This window comes from Meles meles, chromosome 1, assembly GCF_922984935.1.
Source record: "Meles meles chromosome 1, mMelMel3.1 paternal haplotype, whole genome shotgun sequence".
NCBI lineage: Eukaryota > Metazoa > Chordata > Mammalia > Carnivora > Mustelidae > Meles > Meles meles.
In genome coordinates, this window is record NC_060066.1 from 57,774,691 (window position 1) to 57,794,239 (window position 19,549).

At 37.4% G+C, this 19,549-nt stretch overlaps 1 protein-coding gene across 2 annotated transcripts in view; it reads right to left on the reverse strand.

Moving 5' to 3' along the window:
- Nucleotides 1–19,549, reverse strand: part of ZFHX4 (zinc finger homeobox 4) — a 158,426-nt gene that overhangs the window by 21,459 nt on the left and 117,418 nt on the right. For both annotated transcript variants that reach the window (XM_046027575.1, XM_046027567.1), the window contains exons 4-5: nt 10,763–10,831; nt 4,731–4,847 (exon numbers count right to left, since the gene is read on the reverse strand). In XM_046027575.1, coding sequence (XP_045883531.1) covers nt 4,731–4,847; nt 10,763–10,831 — 186 coding nt within the window. The remainder of the gene's footprint in view (nt 1–4,730; nt 4,848–10,762; nt 10,832–19,549) is intronic.

A 19,549-nucleotide genomic window follows, 5' to 3' on the forward strand; every position in this document is an offset into this window, starting at 1 on the left:
CCTCTGCCTGCTGCTCTGCCTACTTCTGCCCCCCCCCCCCCCCCCCGTCAAATAAATAAATAAAATCTAAAAAAACCAAAAAAAACAAAAAACAAAAAAACCCACACAACACAAATTGGTTTAAATAAATAAATAAACATTTAGGAAGACAATATGCCATACAGTATTCTGCAAATAAAATTTACTCCCTATGGTGTCAGAAAAGTTCTATAAAATGATTGTCATTTAAAGCAGCCAACGTCTATCAGTTACTTTTCCCTGTGAAACTGAAAGATTTTTCTTAAAAAGTTCTCCATTAATGAGTAAGAGTATGTTCCCTTATGAGAATAATACAATGTCATATCCCCTTATCATTCTTTTGTGAAATAATAAGTCAGTCCAATTCCCTAAGCCATCAAAAACTGTCACACACAAGTTAAAAGATCATTTCCATGACTCTGGTTGCTTGTAGGCCCTAAGGAACATCAGATATAGAATAAACTTTCCATAAACTTCTAAACCTATTAAATTTATAATCTTATTTTCATAAGCATATGTATTCTAATGTTGGTACTATAAAGGAACAAAAAAACACTGCTTTTGAGGTTTGAAACATTTTACTAAGACTATGCTATAGATTTTTGTAAATATTGTAAATATTTGGTCTATTTAACCCATATTCTTATTTTTACCCTCATTAATGTTCATCAACAATACACTTATTTTTTTAATTTAGTGACCTTCCACATTGTATCAAGGAAGTAAAGAGTTCAAGTTTAGGATCATTATTTCATAGCCACTGCTGTAACTGTTGGCTGTAGTATTCTACCCAATATATGTGTCAACTTCAATATCTTTTGGCTATTAACGTCATTAATTAAATCGTGATCTTAATGCAAGCTAGGGGCTTTCTAAAGACCACCTTACTTTGAATTAAAAAGAAGTTGTAAACAAGTGCTGGATCCTCCCTTCCACCGCCCCCCCTAACCACTCAATTGTAGCTAGGCACCGAGAAACAGATGCCATTGATAAGAAGAGGCAGAGAAACCTGAGATGCAATAACATAACAAAACCAGACTCTTAAAGATAAGGTAGGTCATCAGAACTTTTTGGAAAGATGATGGAAGTTACATTTTATGCACCCATGCCTTTCTAATACTCAGCGGGGTGCTATCTCAAGGATTATGGCTTACCCAATAAATTATAGGGCATCAATTCTGGATCTTTTCCTGAACTGTCTTATCCCAGAAATACATTAAATGAGGGCCTGTCAATTTTGGAAGGTTTTGATTAAGTTTTCTGGTTACTCGTAGTTTATGACTGCAACTTTATTTGGAGTAAACCTGTTTGTTACCCTAGACAAAATTTTGAAATAAGATCACAATTCATTTTGTGCTATTAAGACCTCCCGATGTTCTCAAAAAACATTGCCATTTTAATGCATTTTAACTAAAAAAATGAAATCTAATTGCAAATAAGCACTGCCAAATAGATGAGCCAATGATTATCTGTCAGTTATGGGATTATTTAGCTTGCATGAGACTGCTAATATAAAAATGACATAATTCATTTCAGTTCAGATGCTGCTACTTAATACTTTCCAATCCCTAAAATACCGAAGGTGGTAAGGTGGTTTATACTCATAATAAGTGAGGAAAATCCAATAACACATATGTACTCAAAGCAAATCTGGAAAAAAAAAAATGAAACAAAAAAACTGAGTTATTATCTATCCATCAATGTATTTGATAAAGTCTGAATACTATAAAACTTGAATATAACAGGGGATGTTATTCAACTACAAATAATTCTAAATTATAATTACTGGTACAGTATTCTTTCTAATGAGACTAGAATGAAAGGATAATTTTAATTGCAATAATGAAGGTTAATTTCCATCTTTGCTCGTGTTTACTCCCTTATTAAAAAGTGGTCCCCTTAGCCATGGCAGAGACATATTACATTTTCAATGCAAATGTATTAATCTGGATAAACTCTATATTAATTCTTGTACTGCACAGAGCTATAATTTGGATTATAATTAATCTAAAGTGGCACTAGATTTAAATGACAATATAAATGAGGCATTAGGAGGCTTTTCTATTATGAATGAATATTCAACAAATATAACTTGCATATTGCCAAGTCTCATTTTGAAAGCTGCAGTCCTCGAGATTAATGTCAGCAACCCAGCCCAACAGCTTACACAAACATAGTCTTCCTAACGTGTGTTAATTCCTTTCTGTCTAAAAAAATTCTGTGTTGAAGTGGGGTTCACCTGTTTCCCATCCAACACTTTAGAAAGGTGGTTAACATATGAGTTTGCTAGTATTTTTTGACATTTATAACTGACATAAGAAAAAACAGCATAGACATAAGTGGTTATTCAATCATTAGAAATATTTACAAGGAAAAAAAATCCACATAATATTTTCACCTAATCGGATTCAATTTAGAAAGTGGAAAACTTTGTTAAAAGTTCATGGTAGGGATGCCTGGGTGGCTCAGTCGGTTAAGCATGTGCCTTCAGCTCAGGTCATGATCCCAGGTCCTGGGATCAAGTCCCACATCAGGCTCCTTGCTCAGCTGGAAGCTTGCTTCTTCCTATATCTCTGTCTGTGCACACGCTCGCACGCGCGTGCGCTCTCTCTCTCTCTCTTTCTTACAAATAAATAAATAAAATCTTTAAAAAAAAAGTTCCTGGTAGTTGTCAGTAAGTCTAGGAGGGTTCAAGGCTAAATATTTGCATCTTAGTAACTGCTTTGAGTTGGTGCATAAATCCCATTTTCATTTCTATAGATACACCTGGGGAGGCATTTCTGTAGGAATAAAGAATTGTTGTCACCAACTAACATTACACAATGCTCTGTACTCTCTCAGAAGCTCAAGTCCTGCCTAGATGGTACAATTAGGCACCCAAGAAAGCACATAACTCATCAGGCCATTAGGGAGTGATGGAGCCCATTATTTATACAGAGTGGTAAACCCTGCTCGTGGAGATACAGCCCTTGCATTGTGCTGTGTTCCAAATAAGACTTCTTCCTCAATGGTAAGATTGGATCCATTTTCAAGAGAGTCCCAGAATGCATTCTTTGGAAGACATGAGATATTTAAAACCAAGCGTAATGTTGTATACCTAAAGTATTACATAAGCATTTATTTAATTAACATTAATGTGCTACCTGGGTGTTTTACATGTTCCTTTAAAGAATGAGAGGGACGTGCTTTGCAAAGTCTTTTGGTACGACTGTGAGAAGGACACCAATGAATGCAGACGGAAGCCTGCCCTCCATGAAGTAGTCAAGCAGCGAGGCTTGATGAGGTCTATACAAGAGAATGAATAAACAGATGACGTTGCGATTCCCAATTATTTTCAAATGAGGTTTAGATGGCACTACCCTTGACCTTAACTGCTCACTAGGTATTTTAAGTCCCTTGTAGTAACCTCAGGAGCCAGTTTACTAATGTACAGCCATGGAGTATTTTTTACATTGCTTTAGGTTCCATACCAACCTTAGGTCCTCTTTGTTTAAACCCAATGAGGATCCTACGTTAGCCACTATATCCTAGACGTAAATTTCAGTGGCACCTTCTCACTGGACTCCTGAGAGAAATGTAGCATTGAGTGACGTGGGCCAGGGAGCAGAGGCCCTTCAAATAATTTTTGAAGGGAATGCAACACTACATATGCAAAGACCGAATGACAAATATGGGATAATTCAGGTTTAAACAAACTTGCATGTAAAAATGATACTTTTGCACAACCCAATGTCTTCATAGTGAAAACAAGCTTCTTTCTATGCAGCTGTCACTGGAATTCAAGGAAAAGATAGATGAGCACCTGAAACTAATAGGCTTGAACCCGTTTCAGCACTTCTTCTGCTTCAATGAGTCCAACATAATAAAACTAGGTATAGCGTGCAGCAAAAGTAGCCAATGTAATATTCATTGCGACCATAGATTTCCATCTCATACATACAAAGCATGGATGAAGTCATATATTTGCCAAATCAAACACAGAAAAAGCCTTAGGTATCCACACCAGATGCTGGCCTAGGGTTTGTTTGTGCACAAGTAAATGTCATGACACGAAGGTTTGTTTTCAAAGACAGTAGCTTTCATTACTGGGATTTATCTATTCTAGAAGATCAAAATTACCCAGCACCTAATCCCTTTTCAATGATATTTCCTCTTTCTTAGGCTGAATCATCTGTAAACTTTTCCACTGGATTTTGTTTGAAATGCCTCAAATAGATGCCCTTAAAAAGAGCAAATTCCTGAGTGTAAGTTGTAAAAAGGCAAGGAAAAATAACATTTATTTTTAGGGTTACGTGGTTTGTGGGGGGTGCATGTGACTGAGTGAAAAAATTCAAGTGATATCTAATCCTGTGCTTATGAAAAATTAATATGCCATCAGAGGACTCACAAGTATCGCTAAGATTAATGAAAGGCGCTTAAAAAATTACAAGCACACAAACTGATTTGATTAAAAAATAATCTCGCTGGTCGTCCTGTAATATTCTTCAACTTATCCACATCTATTCTGTCAGATGGTTATGATTAAAAATAGGTCAATGGGAGGCTACTGATAGAAATCACATGCAAAATGCACATGCAATGAATAGTAGTGGGAATGTTCAGGCAGTTTAACACGAATAAAAGCTTTTAATAAGCTTTGGTGGGGGTGACGGAAGGGCTGATTGCAAGGCATGGGGTGGAGGAAAGAAAGGTGAAGGATGCTAGTGTCTTACCAGAATCTTTATTCGAGTTTTTGCCTTCACTATTGTCTCTCTCACTTGTGTCTTTCTCCTCCTCCTCGGCTACTGCTGCTGGCTTAGCAGCTCCTTCTGCTTCCTCACTTTGTTCTTCTGTTAAGGAAAGGTGACCAGTCAGTAGGCTTGAAAACTCCATAAGGATGCCCACTAAAATAAACGTGACCGTTTAAAAACCGTGCTGTTTGTGAATCATCTGCAGACCTTCTACTCTGAAGAAAGAACATAAATTTATTCGCAGGTCTCTATTAGAAGACCGTACCAACACAAATTGTCATCTACAGTAACTTCTTTTACATCCATTGAAAAAATGTGCCTGTCCTAAATTAAAAGAAAAGAAATCATTTTCAGGACAGGTTAAGCTAGAAAAGGTTTAAGAATAGGTGTAAGGCAATTCTGTCATTTTACTAGTAGAAACTTCTAAGGTACATGGACCTACTGTTCCATGGACTTGGACAGATGACAGAGCAAACCAAACTCTTGGAAAAAATTCTGGGCGAAATAACATGAACCTGACGGGTTAAATATAAGACAGGTGCTACTCCTGCCTTCAGTCCCCAGACCCCAGGGGCATTTTTTTGGTATTTGTCTGAGTAGAATCTCAAAACTTTAGTTACATTGGGGTGTGCGTGCATACACGTGTGTGTGTGTGTGTATTCTGCAGGGGGAGCCATACAGGGCACAGGACAACATAAGAAGGTATACTTCTTCTAGGACAACCCCATCACCCCACACCTCATTCACGGGTTCACACCAGCTAGATTACATGGAAATCCTCATAGTAACTCAACCCTATTTAATTATTCTGTAAATCTTAGCCATGCCGCTGCTGGTGGATTAATCTGTTTATGCAGTTAGCCTCTATGCTGGGTCTGTGTAGCACTAATCTGTGAAAGGCCCACTGTTCTCTTTCATCCTGCGATCATTTGTCTCTCACTGTGCTGATGTCACATTTTAATGAATTTTTAGCAATCTGAGTAATGCCAGATAACCAGACTTGCAACTCCCCACAGCATGGCATGCTGTTTTCATTGCAGCACAAAAAATAAAAATCATATTCCCCTGTTCAGGTAGGAATTACATAAATTAGGAGAAGAAGGTAAAATGGGATTTGAAGCACCAGGCTGCTCAATTTCATAAAATCTTTAATGACCATATAAATTAACCCTGGAAAGGCAAAAGGTCATCGACACACATTTGCATACACTCTTCTATTTGCTTTTGATAAGCAGAGCTTTTATGCAGAGAACATGATACAATTAACCCTTCAATAACCATATAAAACGCTGCTACGGACATTTTAAGTGTCAAGCATTAACTGAAAATTACACACTGCATAAAATTTTCATTGCAAATGCTATAGTGATTGAAAGGGGAAATCGTGGCCCTCTCCACACCCCATGTTTTATTAATAACATTCTGACAGCAGAATGAAATATCCACTGTCATATGTAGCAGCTGAGCACAAAAAAAAAAAAAAAATGCTATTTAGTGCCTCGCTTGCCAGCCCTGCTCTGCAACTGTGTGAGCCGGAAACAACGGAAGGGGGCAGTTCTGGGCTCAATGGGGGAAACAAGAACATTATTTGAAATAAGAGTTTGTTTCAACTGTGAGTCTTCAAAGGCACCATACAAATCCATTTATTCCATATTTGCACTTTGCCACTGCACAAAGGCAGAGCCGAGGTCCATGGTGGAGGGGGTCAGTCATCTGAGGGCTTTGGGGGGAAGCTTCCCTTTCAGGCAAATACCTGTGAAATTTTTACTTTAAGAGGAGAGAATCAACACTTCTTAAGGCTCTAGCCTGCCTTCACCCCGTCAGTGATAATTACTGATCAAACACAGGCTCCCTAGTCCCGGCAGGAGCCAGCCTGGGTGGGGACTGTGGCCGGCTTGGTCTGGGGGACTGGAAGGCTGAGGTCAGACTGGATTGGGCTGTTTCCCTGCCAAGTCCACACATGTGACGTGACATCCAGAGTCAAGCCTTCTACCTACGACAGCCCATGGCAATTACTTTTCAACTCCTCCTGGGGACAGGATGCAAGAGTCCTTTGAGTAGATTTACTGGCCCTTTCCCCCAGGGCTGGAAAATGAAGTGTCAGAGTGCTACTGAGTGTCCTTATCTTGAGGGGACATAAAATTGTAAGGGCTATCGCAACTCACATTAATAAAACATAGTGCGTCAGGAGAAGCAAACAAAAATTATGAAGGTACTAAAAGACAAAACTACAGTATAATCTGGGTCTCGTCAGACACTTTTTGCAGGGTCTTCCTCATTTTCCAGTACGCGTTTTAAGTGTGAGAGAAATTCCCAGACATGTTCTTCTATACATCACTGCAGTGTCTGACCTCAGCCTGACCCTGGCAACAGTTTGAGAAATCTGAATGTGAACAAAGACTCTGTGTCAGCAGCAGGGAAAGATTGTGGCGTAGACTCTCCCCATCAACTTAATCGCAAACAGCAGTTCTGAGGCCATAACTTTGCCTGGCTCTTCCAAGCCACAACTCATAACCTCTAGAGGTGGATTTGCCCGCACTGCCTCTGTTCCTGTGACTTTTCCCCCCTCTCTCTTTTCTGGTTCTTCCTTTGAAGTAGGCGGGCAATTAGCTCTAATGCTCAAGCAATTCAGGCCTGTTTTGTGGTTTGGAAGGCGTAAGCTGTTTATTACAGGTAGGCTCTTTGGAGCCATAGAACTTTGCAAATTTTTAATCATGCAAAAAATAATCAAAGGGTAACTTATATATACCATAAAGTTTCATACAAGGCAGAAAAAAAAAAGCTCACTTTCATTCTTCAAGAGAGCTTTTAAAAGAAATTTGACATTCATTTTACAAAGAGACTTTAGAGTCAAGAGTATTGAGGAGAAACAGCTTTCCAGGAAAACCGTAGGTTGGATTTGGGGTTAAAGGAAGGGGTGTCTACATTCTAATTTTCAAAACCACATTTCCTCAACTGTAAAATGCCATAAAATGTAAGGCGCTTTATCAAATACACACACACACACACACACACACACATATGTATATGTATATATTATTAAGGTATTACTATGTAATATGTATTAAAGGAATGCCTTAAAACAAAGGAAAATTCCATAAAATTCCACCCTACAAAACTGCAAAATAAAGACACTAAGTTACATAAAATTCCAAAAGAAAGATGCTAAAGCAGTTTTCAATTTCATCAATAGGATTCTTCACTAATATATACAACAGTCACATTTCATAATACTGTTGTATTCATAATATATGTATTTTTAATTATGCTTTTGCTTTATGAGATATAAAAAGTATAGTATTTATTCACATGCTAAACATTATGGCCTGAATGTACTTAAGCTTAAAATGTGCATTAGGGTCCTGTAAGACTTCCCAATTTTCAAATAAATGATAATACATTTTTATTTTTAAATGTCTCAAAATGTTAGGAAGAAGACAAAATGCTACTATACCCTCATATTATACAGGTGTGTTACAGTAACTTCCCCTAGCATTTTTATCACACCTAACATAATGATCTTATAAGTTACACTGCACATACACATAATCTATATTTAAAAGAGGTTTTTGAGTGAGTAGTTTAGAATACTTCCACTGGAATAATAAAACATAATTGGCAAATGACTATTAATTTCTTCTATAAAATTATACAATTTCTAAGCAAATCTACTTCAGTCAGCCCTCTGATCTAAGCACCAGCCAACTGTGCTTGGTTCCCATTGCTTTATTTTACAATTGTGTTTGGGAACCCTCTGAGCTGTTTAAGGGAAACACTGCATACTTTTTAAGCCCATGGAGTAATCATGTAAAGAAGAAAGAGAATAGTAACTTAAACATTTTCTATATTAGTTTTAATTTTAGATATTGAGCCTCTACTCTAGACACCTGGCTTGTAAGAATTCTTTCCTGAACTCCTCCATTGTCTCTCTGTACAGACCCACTCCATCCAAATCTATCCTCCATCTGATCTACTTACGTCTGACTTTCCCCTTAAAACCTTTGAGTGATACCCTTCACTTACAAAGAAAAAGCTCTGTCTTCTGTACCTGGCAAGAATACCTCCGAGACACCCGGTCCTTGTTTCCTACCGCAGTGCTTCCTACGTCACTTAGAATCATATACCAACTTCTTACACTGGTTGAAATTATGAGGCCTTTGTCTGCCTTTCTGACTACACCTTATCCTCTTCACCTACCCATTCACTAATCTCTCTCCAGAGATATTAGCCTTCTTTGTCTTGCTGGAACATCACCAACTTCTTAGAACCACCTCTACCCGAAAGGCATTTCCCTAGATTCGGGTAATTGGCTCCTTCTCATTAGTTAGGACTCAGCTGACCTGTCCTTTCCTCAGAGAACTTCTCTCACCACTGCCTCTAAGGATGTTCAACACCTGTGGGATTCTCAGACTTAATAGGAATCACATGACCTGGAGGGCTTGTTGACTACAGATTGCCAGGCCCCACCCTCATGGTTTCTGATTCTGTAAATGGAGGATGGGGACCAGGTACGTGCGTTCTTACAATTCCCAGGTTGTGCTGATGCTGCTCATAGGGCAGCCACATTTTGAGGAGCTCTGCTGTAACACATTTTCTCTTTGGCTTCCTCCATTATGTTCACTGCAATCTGGATAGAACTTCTTTATTTGTATAGAACTATTGTTGAAAAGAAGGAGAGAAGTCATCTGTCTTACTCATGACTGATGCCCAACAGTCCCTGGCTCTAATATTTTGAGTAAAATTAAGGATTCCTAGTTTTCTTACTCGGGATAACTACGTTTATAGCAGGATGACATCAGTTAAGATGGAGAAGGAGAAGAAACAGTCTTGTAAAAACGAGAAGTTACATTTGGAATCTGTTATATTGGACTTCCCTACAGAATACTTCTGTGAAAATATCCAGAAAGCATGAGAATATCTCAATAAAACTCAATAAAGTTTCTCAGAGACCTATTGAAGGTGTAGATCATGGTACCCTTGTTCACAAAGCAATAAATAAATGCACTCACTGGTAGGGAAGGTTTTCTTTTTTGTTTGGTACTTTTGTCATAGTCTAGACATTTGGCCCATTACCTCCAAACTGATATTAATGAAATCCTCTGATTGGGCTGTAGGTGAAGGAGGAGAACTGGTTTATGCTATTAACGTGAACTTGTTAAACATGCTCTCCAGTTTTCTAGGGGAAAACAACATTTAAATGAAAAGGTATTCATGAGAACATGTAGGTGAAGGTGAACTTAACTTTAAAGAATTTTTAAAGAGAGAAGTTCTGACTTTATACTGGAGGAATCCTTTCACTTGCAAAATGTATTTCAGTTCCCCATTATGAACACAAAGGACTTTTTATAATGTTTTTTTTTTTTTTTTTGGTCCTATATATCATATTATTATTATTCCAATTGTAGAAATCTGAAAATTGGGATTGTGCCAGGAATAAATGAGGTGAGTTGTGGAAACATGGGTAAATGTCCTCTTAAATTATCTGAATACAATGAAGCTCAGAGAGCATTTTTGCCATTTTTTTTTTTTTAATACACACACAAACACACAGAGCACAGGGACTAGTAAATGTGTTGACCAGGGGGTACAAAGTCCAATCAACTCATTAATTATCCCAAAATAACTCCACCAACTAGGTTGTTTGATTTTGGGGAAAAATAATATCTGGCTTTTTATCTTCTACTTTGTAACAAACTGACCAGGTAGGTGAAACCTCATAGTGTATAAATGCAGATGTGAGAAATGATCCTGCAGGAGTTGCTGGCTCTTTAAGATGTTACTTTATGTATGTATCCAAATATACCATATATTTATCCAAATATAGTATATGTATATTACCTATATATTATATATGCATTTTTTAATTTAATTTTGCTTTTAACTTATTTGTGTAAGAGATCCAATCAGATCTAATTAGAGAAGTTCCAGAGATACATTCATTACATAAATGATGGGAGTAACAAATGTAATTCACTTAGGACAAACAAGATTTTGAGAAGGAGTAGACCAGTTACCTGAGGTTGCTCTCAATTGTTGCTCCGTAAGGTCATCCTCGCAGGTCCTGGCTCCCAAAGAGGCAGTTTCTGCAGAGGACATTCGAGTGAAAAGGTAATGAGCACAGCATGTCCAGCTCTGCAGTCACAGTATCACAAACCCCAAATCACAAACCCTGTTTGACTTTTGAAGAAACAAGCACCAGGTGGATCCTAGGTGAGACCCCAGCACTCTGTACATCTGAGGGAACTGAGGTTACCAAAATGAGTCTAAGCTTAGATCACATTCTCGATCAGCAGCACACAACAAATACAACAATACAGACAAAACATGGAAGCAGGAAGACTCGTTGGTTTTTATGTCTTGGATATTTGGCCAGGCCTGCATGATAGGAGTATGTCTTATAATGACAATGGCACAGTGCAAAAATCATGAGCACATGTCTGCCTCTCTGTCAGGAGAGCAAAAAAGAAAGAAAGAAAGAAACAACAACAACAAAAAATTCAATATCTGATAGCTGATCTGAGAGACCAAAGGAAAAAACAAAAAACAAAAACAAAACAAACCCAAGGACCGGAGGAAACCTGTAGAATATGTCCAGGTTGTCAATAAGTTCACATCTTTATTCTCATCTTTTATTTGAGCTCCAGAGCAGAAGTGCCAACAATGTCTTGGTTTGCTAAACTCAACTCCATGGACAAATCGTTATTCTTATCTACCTCCATTCTTCCTTTGTGTTCTCTGTTGTGTGGGAATTTATAAGAAAATGACTGGACCTCAGAAATCACCCTCGACATCTCCTAATCTTTCTCCACATTGAGTCATCCCATGCTGTTGATTCTATGGGAATGTCTCTTGCCATGTGTGTTTCTCTATTTCTCTTTCATCTTCTCTTCACTGACGATTTCAGTGGCCCCCACAAAAATCATCCTGCCCTGAATTCCTTGTTTCACCAGACTAATCTCTCATAAAACCGCAAGACCTTTTTTTCCAGAAGACGGAATTACCTAAGCACCACTCATAGCTCCATCCGTTTCTAGGTAAGGGAACTTAGGTACGTAATTTAAACTTTCTAAGCTTCAATTCCCTCTTCGGTGATATGCAGATATAACTGTATACATAATCAACAAATACAAGAGAAAAAAGACAAATAAAGGTACAACGTGATCTAGTCTTCAAAGTGAGAAAAGGCTGGATTGTAGTGAGAGGTTGAAAAGATCATCACACAATTCTTACACACAGAGACCTGTGTTTCTCTAATATTTCTGGGCACCAGCATCTCTAGTTGATTCTCAGGCTTTAATTAAACAAATAATTAACCTTGAAAATAGAAGTGCACACCAAGGCACTATTATTGCATTTACTGATTGTTTTTCCTGCTATGTACAACACCTCTGGCCTCTGGTGGTAATCTATTTAAAAAGAATCATAATAAACCCTCAGTGTCTTCACTCCAACAACAACAACAAAACATCAGGGTTATTTGTTTTGTTTTGTTTTGTTTTTTAATAAACAAAACTTGAATTAGTCTTGAAAGGAAGAATTCATCCTTAATTCTTACTTATAAATCCAAATAACTTCCAAATTGATCACAGTATTGATATCCATCCAATGTCATTCAAGAAACCTTTCTTACTCTTGGCAACCTCTTGGATCTTCATGCCTTGACCAGCATTGTTCCTTTTAATTTGTGAATGTCTTTTTGTCTGTCTCCTGTTAAACTCTTATTCTTCCTTCAAAGCCTAAGCAAGTGCTGCCTCCTCTGTGTTTCCATAACAATTAGCTTATAAACATGTTATAAGCTATTTGTTTATATATATGTTATACATAACATATATATATAATGTTATGAGCTATATATTTATATATATATTTATAATATTATCAATATACATATCCTAAGTGTATTATGATACCTTTTTATATGGTTCATGCATATTTCCCCAATAAATTGTGAGTCCCTCGAGAACTTTCTCCTTCACAGATTCTCAACTAAGGACAAAGTGAGGCATAGCAAAGTCACCAGGACGCTTCTATCCAAACACGAATCTACGCCCTATATGCTGAAGCAGATGAATCTCGAGATGAGAATTTTATAAAAGCTTCCCAGAGCCTCAAGCCTCTAAATTCAAGGCCCTTTCAATTATACCAAGCACAGATACTAATTCTGTTACATATACAGATCTTCCTCTACTTACGATGGGGTTAAGTCCCTATGAATGCATCGTAAGGTGAAAATACCTCAAGTTGAAAATGCTTTTAATACACATAACCTACTGAACATCACAGCTTAGCTGAACCTATCTTAAACGTGCTCAGAACACTTATATCAGCCTGCAGATGGGCAAAAATCATCCAACACAAGGCCTGCGTTATAACGAAGTGTTGAATATCTCATGTAATTCATTGAATACTGTACTGAAAGTGAAAAACAGGATAGTTGGGTGGACACAGGATGGTTGCAAGTCTACTGGTTGTTTTCCTTTGTGAGCGCCTGGCTGACTAGGAGCTGGAGCTTGCTTCCACTGTCCAGTGGAAAGTGATGAAAGAGAATCTTATCGTATATGGTTAGCCCGGGAAAAGATCGAAATTCAAAAATCAAATTCAAAATTCAAAGTTTCTATTGAATGCTTACCACTTTCAACCACCGTAAAGTTGAAAAATGTCAAATTGAACCACCGAAGCAGGTTACCTGTATAAATGTGTGTGAGTGTGTATGAAACCATTTATTTCACTCGTCTCTAGAAAAAAATATAATTTATCAAAGAATCCTTATCATACATGCAAACACACATATCAGTGTATCAAATACTCACTCAAACAGATATCACCAGTATCTAAGTAAATTTGACCAAATGACTACTACTCTTTTATGATTCATGGAAATAAAAATTTAAAAGTGACAACTTAGTGAGTTTGTATTTCTGCCAGTTCTCTGATGATCTATCCTTGTAAAATAGTCATGTAAGGGGGGCCTGGGTGGCTCAGTTGGTTAAATGTCTGACTCTTGATTTCGGCTCAGGTCAGGGTCCTGGGATTGAGCTCTTGACAGGCTTCTCCCTTAGGAGGAGTCTGCTTCTCTACTTCTCCCTCCCCCTATGCCCTTCTCCCTGCTGTTCCCTCTCCCTAGGCCCCTCTCCCCCCTGCATGCTCTCTAAAATAAATAAATAAATCTTGAAAAACAGTCATGTAATCCTTATGGTAAAGTCATGGAGCAAATATTAATCCTCATTTCACAAATCAGGAGACTGGAGTGTAAAAGGTTAAGGTCACTTGCCCCAGGTTCTCAAGTTTGAAAGTGACAGAGCCTGGAGGGAACCCAGTTCAGCCTGGTATAAAGGCTGTGAATGTCAGGATGTGTCCAGCTATAAAGCTGCAGTATCAAGGAGCCTATAAAGAGTTTCCTATCTTAGTGAAGTCCCAAAACCAAGGTGAGCGGGGTAGGGGGAGGGGATGCAGAAGAAAGCAACTATCACTAGTCTTGTACAAATTGTGGTATTTCATAAAACATTACATTCCTTGAATATATGATGCAACTAAATAATAGTTCGGTGCCACATTGAAATCATTTTATTTGAGAGTGATTTAAGGAAATGTGCCAATGTCAAAACCAGAAACTGTTATTTAATCTCACAAATTAGGATACATGGTACTTGGAAACTGTTCCATTGAGAAGGACTTGTGCAAATAATTTTATTTATTTGACAGACAGAGATCACAAGTAGGCAGAGAAGCAGGCAGAGAGAGAGGAGGAAGCAGGCTCCCCGCTGAGCAGAGAGCCTGATGCGGGGCTCGATCCCAGGACCCTGGGATCACAACCTGAGCTGAAGGCAGAGGTTTTAACCCACTGAGCCACCCAGGCACCCCCTTGTGCAAATAATTTTATAAAGGAATGTAGTTCAGAGAGCCACAGAATATTTTTATGTCCTCAACAATGCTGCTCTCTTTATACAAATGATATAAATATTTTAATAAAGGAGCTTTTAACTTAACAAATGAACTGATTAATCTATACTTTTCTGCCTGTGTAAATGAAATGTTTAAAACCTAGTAATGATACACAGCATCTTTCAATATTTTACTTTAATAATTGCTCTATAATAACAAATTTGACTGCTGTTAACACGATCTGTCTCTTTGCTGTGATTTAATTAGATTACTAATTTGTATTCTCTAGCACCTGACCTTTCCTATTTAATACTATTTAAAAATAATACCACTGACAATTTATCCAGTATTCTACTCTATTCTGTCAATTTGGTGATGATCACACATTTGAAAATGGTACCAAATTACTCCATTTTTATTAACACAATGTGGGAGTAATCGGTCCCATTTTCTGTGGAATAGTGTATCGATCATCACAATCACCATCATCAACAACAACAGTTCACAGAGTATTTACTCTGTACCCGGTACTAAGTGATGCCCTTTATATGCACTGGAACATCCCTAGCAAGTGGTGAGCCATGATTTGAACCCATGCATTTTTATTTCAGAGATAGGTATCTTAACCACAATGATATACTAAGCCATATTTTTAAAATCCTAAAAGTAGCTTTCCTTTTGTTTCTGCAATTATGTCTTATGTTCCTTTTTCTCATTTGGCCTGAATTCTGCTACCTATTCCCCCGGCCCAACCCAAATGGTTACATCTCCAAAGGCAATGTTTAAAAACCTAACTTTTTAGGTTTCCTGATCCCTTTAGTTATGAGACAGAAGGTTCTCAAGGCTCTGTCTCCTTTCCTCACACTTACCACCCTAACTCATAAGCCTGTCCATTTCATTACTCCTTTTTGTCTTCCCCCTCTCTTATATGAATAATTATTCTGGTAAGTAAACTGATAACTTTTAGGCATTTCATCTTCATTTAAAAATGATCAAATTTTCATCTGTCGAATCTTTTTTTCCCCCCTGCTAATAGGAATAATATATATATTTTTTAAAGCTATAACCAATACAAAGCTAATGATCAGGGAAAGATCTGGAATTTAAATTTTTTGAAACAGCCTAGATACCTAAGCAGAGAATTTTAAGTTTAAGAATGTTTGTTGTCATCTGGGAATAAGTCTAACCTAATCTGCATTTCATGATCACACAGTCATGAGCTTTCTGCATTCTTATCAGCAAAATTTGGGAAGCGTTTGGTACAAGTTCAGTAAATTTTTAAAACACTGCCAAGTATAATACTAAGACAGTATCTGCCTACAAGATTTTCACATCTCATTTCCTCCCAGTGATTTGCTAATGCATTAAGTAATAAAGTATACCATGATTTTCACAAATGTATAGCACATAAAATGAAACATATACTACTAAACAGAATAAATATTAAGCCAACTAGTCTAAAGTAACAAAGAGAAAGAAAAACATTTTCTGTAGTCCTAGGAAACAGTTTGAGTTCTCCTCTCCTTGCATCCATTAAAAAAAAAAAAAAGAGTCCAATTCCTGGAAAAGACAAAATTCTAAAAGATCATCCACATTTCAAAAACCCTACCTTCTCCTCATTTCTCTTTCGAAGCCCCTCCTACCTTTACCGCAGCTGGGTGATTCATTGTTCTAGGATATTTCAAGGACTCTGATATATAAGAGAAGATATTTGCAGCACTCTAATTTTAAAATAATAAGTGAATATTTGGTTGGAAACCTGTTAGGTGCTAAGCACATAACATCAATTTTCTTACTCAATCCTTGCAGTATATCTGTGCAGGAAAAAACATTGCTTTTTTGGAAAAGTTGAGATATTAAAGCTCAGAAATTTTAAGTAATTTTTTCCCCAAGGGCAGAGAGTAGCAAAAGTAGGATCTGGACTTAGTCATACTCTCCCCTGAACACTGCTGCTTCCAGGCAGCCCCCAGGACTTCTGAGCCAGGATGTCTAAAACCTGAATTCCCTACCTCCTAAAAACAAAACAAAACAAACAAACAAACAAAAAACAGTTCAAACTCCTTTAAAGCAAATTCATCACAACAAGATCAATATCTAGAAGAACAAATCAAGTTCAACATCTTTTATTATCTTGCTAGTTTACATTTTAATAAAGACCTCTGAACTTGCTTGTGCAACTACAAAAGTGAAGCCTGTTTTCAGATGAAACAGGGTTGCAATTAAAAATGGTTTCAAGTGGTCTCCATCTTTTTCCTACCTGGATACAAAGAGTGCTCTTCTAAAAAGCTGAGCAACTCAGCATGCTACCAAATGGTTTTGAGTAACTAAGCAACATCATCTTTGTTGACCTGCAGTGCTTTCTCTTAAATTATTTCTTCTAGGCAGTAACAGATTGAAGTGCATTGGATGTCCCAGTATCAATTATCTGAACGGGGTTGGACTTGTAATTCTTTATTTTCTGGAAAAGTAAAGCTCCTTTGCCCTGCCCTGTCTGGTTTTACCCAGAAGTTATTTTTATACAGTAAGGGAGTAGTATCTCCTGGGACCTCTAGGCCAGGAAAGTGTGATCACTTCTTTCTGCTTCTTGAATCATCTATGACCTCAGTGTAATGGGACCTCAAAAGAATTTAATAAGTTCCTGATATCAATTAGTCTCAATAAATTACTCATACAACTTCTTAATGTGTCTTACTTGAAAGTGCTCTTCCTGATTTTTTCTTAAATTTATTAATTTCTAATACATTTCTCTGCATAAGACTCTCTTTCATTTCTGATTGTTTTGAATTAAGAGATCAAAATTCTATTGTTGTAACTTAGGGAAAACATTGTGCTCACACTGTCAGTCACCCAGTCATCTGCACCTAAGTCCTTATAGGATTCATCACAATCTCCATATTGTCTGAAACGGTTTTCATTCCTTAGTATATTGTGTTGCCTTTGCTAGGTGGTTCATCAACATAGGAAACACCTCTGGTCTACATACTGATTCTCACCTTGCCCAATGATAGCCTTTGCTCCTGTGGAGCCCTGGCTGTTCATTTCAGCCTATTGCTTTGTATCACATAGCAAGTTTTTAATCTATGAAAACCTCAGCTTTCTACTCCATAGCTACCAACTTTTCTGAATAGCCTCATGCTAGGTCAAAAGCGTTTTAAAGTTATTTTTTTTAACGCAAAGAAAATAAATGTTTATCCAGCAGTGCATTTTTATCACTATTTCCTTTACTATTTTCTTTCTTTTTTAAAAAGATTTTGTTTATTTGACAGAGAATCAGCAAGAGAGGGAACACAAGCAGGGGGAGCAACAGAGGGAGAGGGAGAAGCAGACCCCACTGACCAGGGAGCCTGATGTGGGCCTTGATCCCAGGACCCTGGGATCATGACCTGAGCTTAAGGCAGACACAACTGAGCCACCCAGGCAACCCTCCTTCACTACTTTCAAAGACTCCTTACAAGGGTATCATTTATTCTCAGGGAAGTTGCATTTCTTTGTTTCAGACTTATTGTTTGGTTCTTGGAAGCTTCTATATCCTCTCTTATGTTTTCACCTCAGAGACTTTAGCAATAATAGGTACCCCCCCAAGCCTGCATTGTTTTTAAGTTACTAAAACAATTACAGAGTTTAATCAATTTCACGACTTTAAAACAAAACTGATTTTATTTCAATCACATTCAGTGAATCATTGAGCATACTTCTTTGGAGTCATGATCCATGAAACCATCATCCACTCTTTTTTCAAAAATTTTTAATTAAATTAGCCAACAGTTCCATCATTGGTTTCAGAAAACATCATTCACTCTTGTTGTGAAGAACCAGAACGAGTAACCCTGTGTTGAAATAATGGTAATTTTTAAAAAACTGAGATTCATTCTCTTTGCTTGAGATTTTGAGCAAGCAAAGATAAAAGGTAAGCAAAGATAAAAGATAAAAAATCAGTGACGTAAAAATTGCCCACTTCTGCTATAGCTACCTGGCCCTCAGAAGCCTGTGCTCTCAAAACACTATTTCATTAGAAGAGTATGGACTGGATCAAGTCCCATGTTAGGCTCCTAGCTCCGTGGGGAGTCTGCTTCTCCCTCTGACCTTCCACCCTCTTGTGCTCTCTCTCACTCTCTTTCTAATATAAAGAAAATCTTTTTTTTTTTTTTTAAGAAGAGTATGGACTATTCCTATGCATGTATTTGTATTAAGAAAAAACAAAACAAAACAAAACAAAACATGGACTAAGAAACAGATACACCTGACCTTGAATCCCAGCTCCAACACCTTCTAGCTCTTGGACACAGCAAGTTACTTAGCCTCCCTGACATTCAGGATCCTAGCTGTAAAAATGGAAGCAAAACTAACCAGATTTCGAGGTGTGATAAGCAGTAAAGAATATAAAGCATCTAGTACTGAATAAGTAAGTCAGTACTAGTTTTCAGCAGTAGTTGTAAGTAGTAGCTGTACTCATGCACGAGTCTTCTCTGGCTTTGATCTATCCTGCTGGATACAAGTTATTCAAAGGAAAGTCTACATCAATTTGATATTATGGCTTTTTAGGTTATATTTATATGTCATATACTCTCTATCAGCTAAGTTAGTATTTTAGACTTTTGAAATATCACTATTCTATGTGTAGATATTTTGGGAAGAGCAAATGTTAACAAGACTAAACATTGTTTTCCTAAGCCGTGTAATTTGAAAGTTTTTTTTTTTTTAATCCCCAAGCAAATTTTACAATCTGCAATAAAAGTGGTATGTGTACCAAGTTGTAAAGACTGTTCAAATCACACTGGTTTGGCCATTTAAAGTGAAGAAGATGAACTCTTTAGACTGGTAGTGATATCAGAGTCAGCCCTAGGTTTCCTCTTGGAAGAGAGGGACACTGTCCTTTCCAATTCCAAACCCCACCTCCACCATCCGCCTTTCATCAAGAG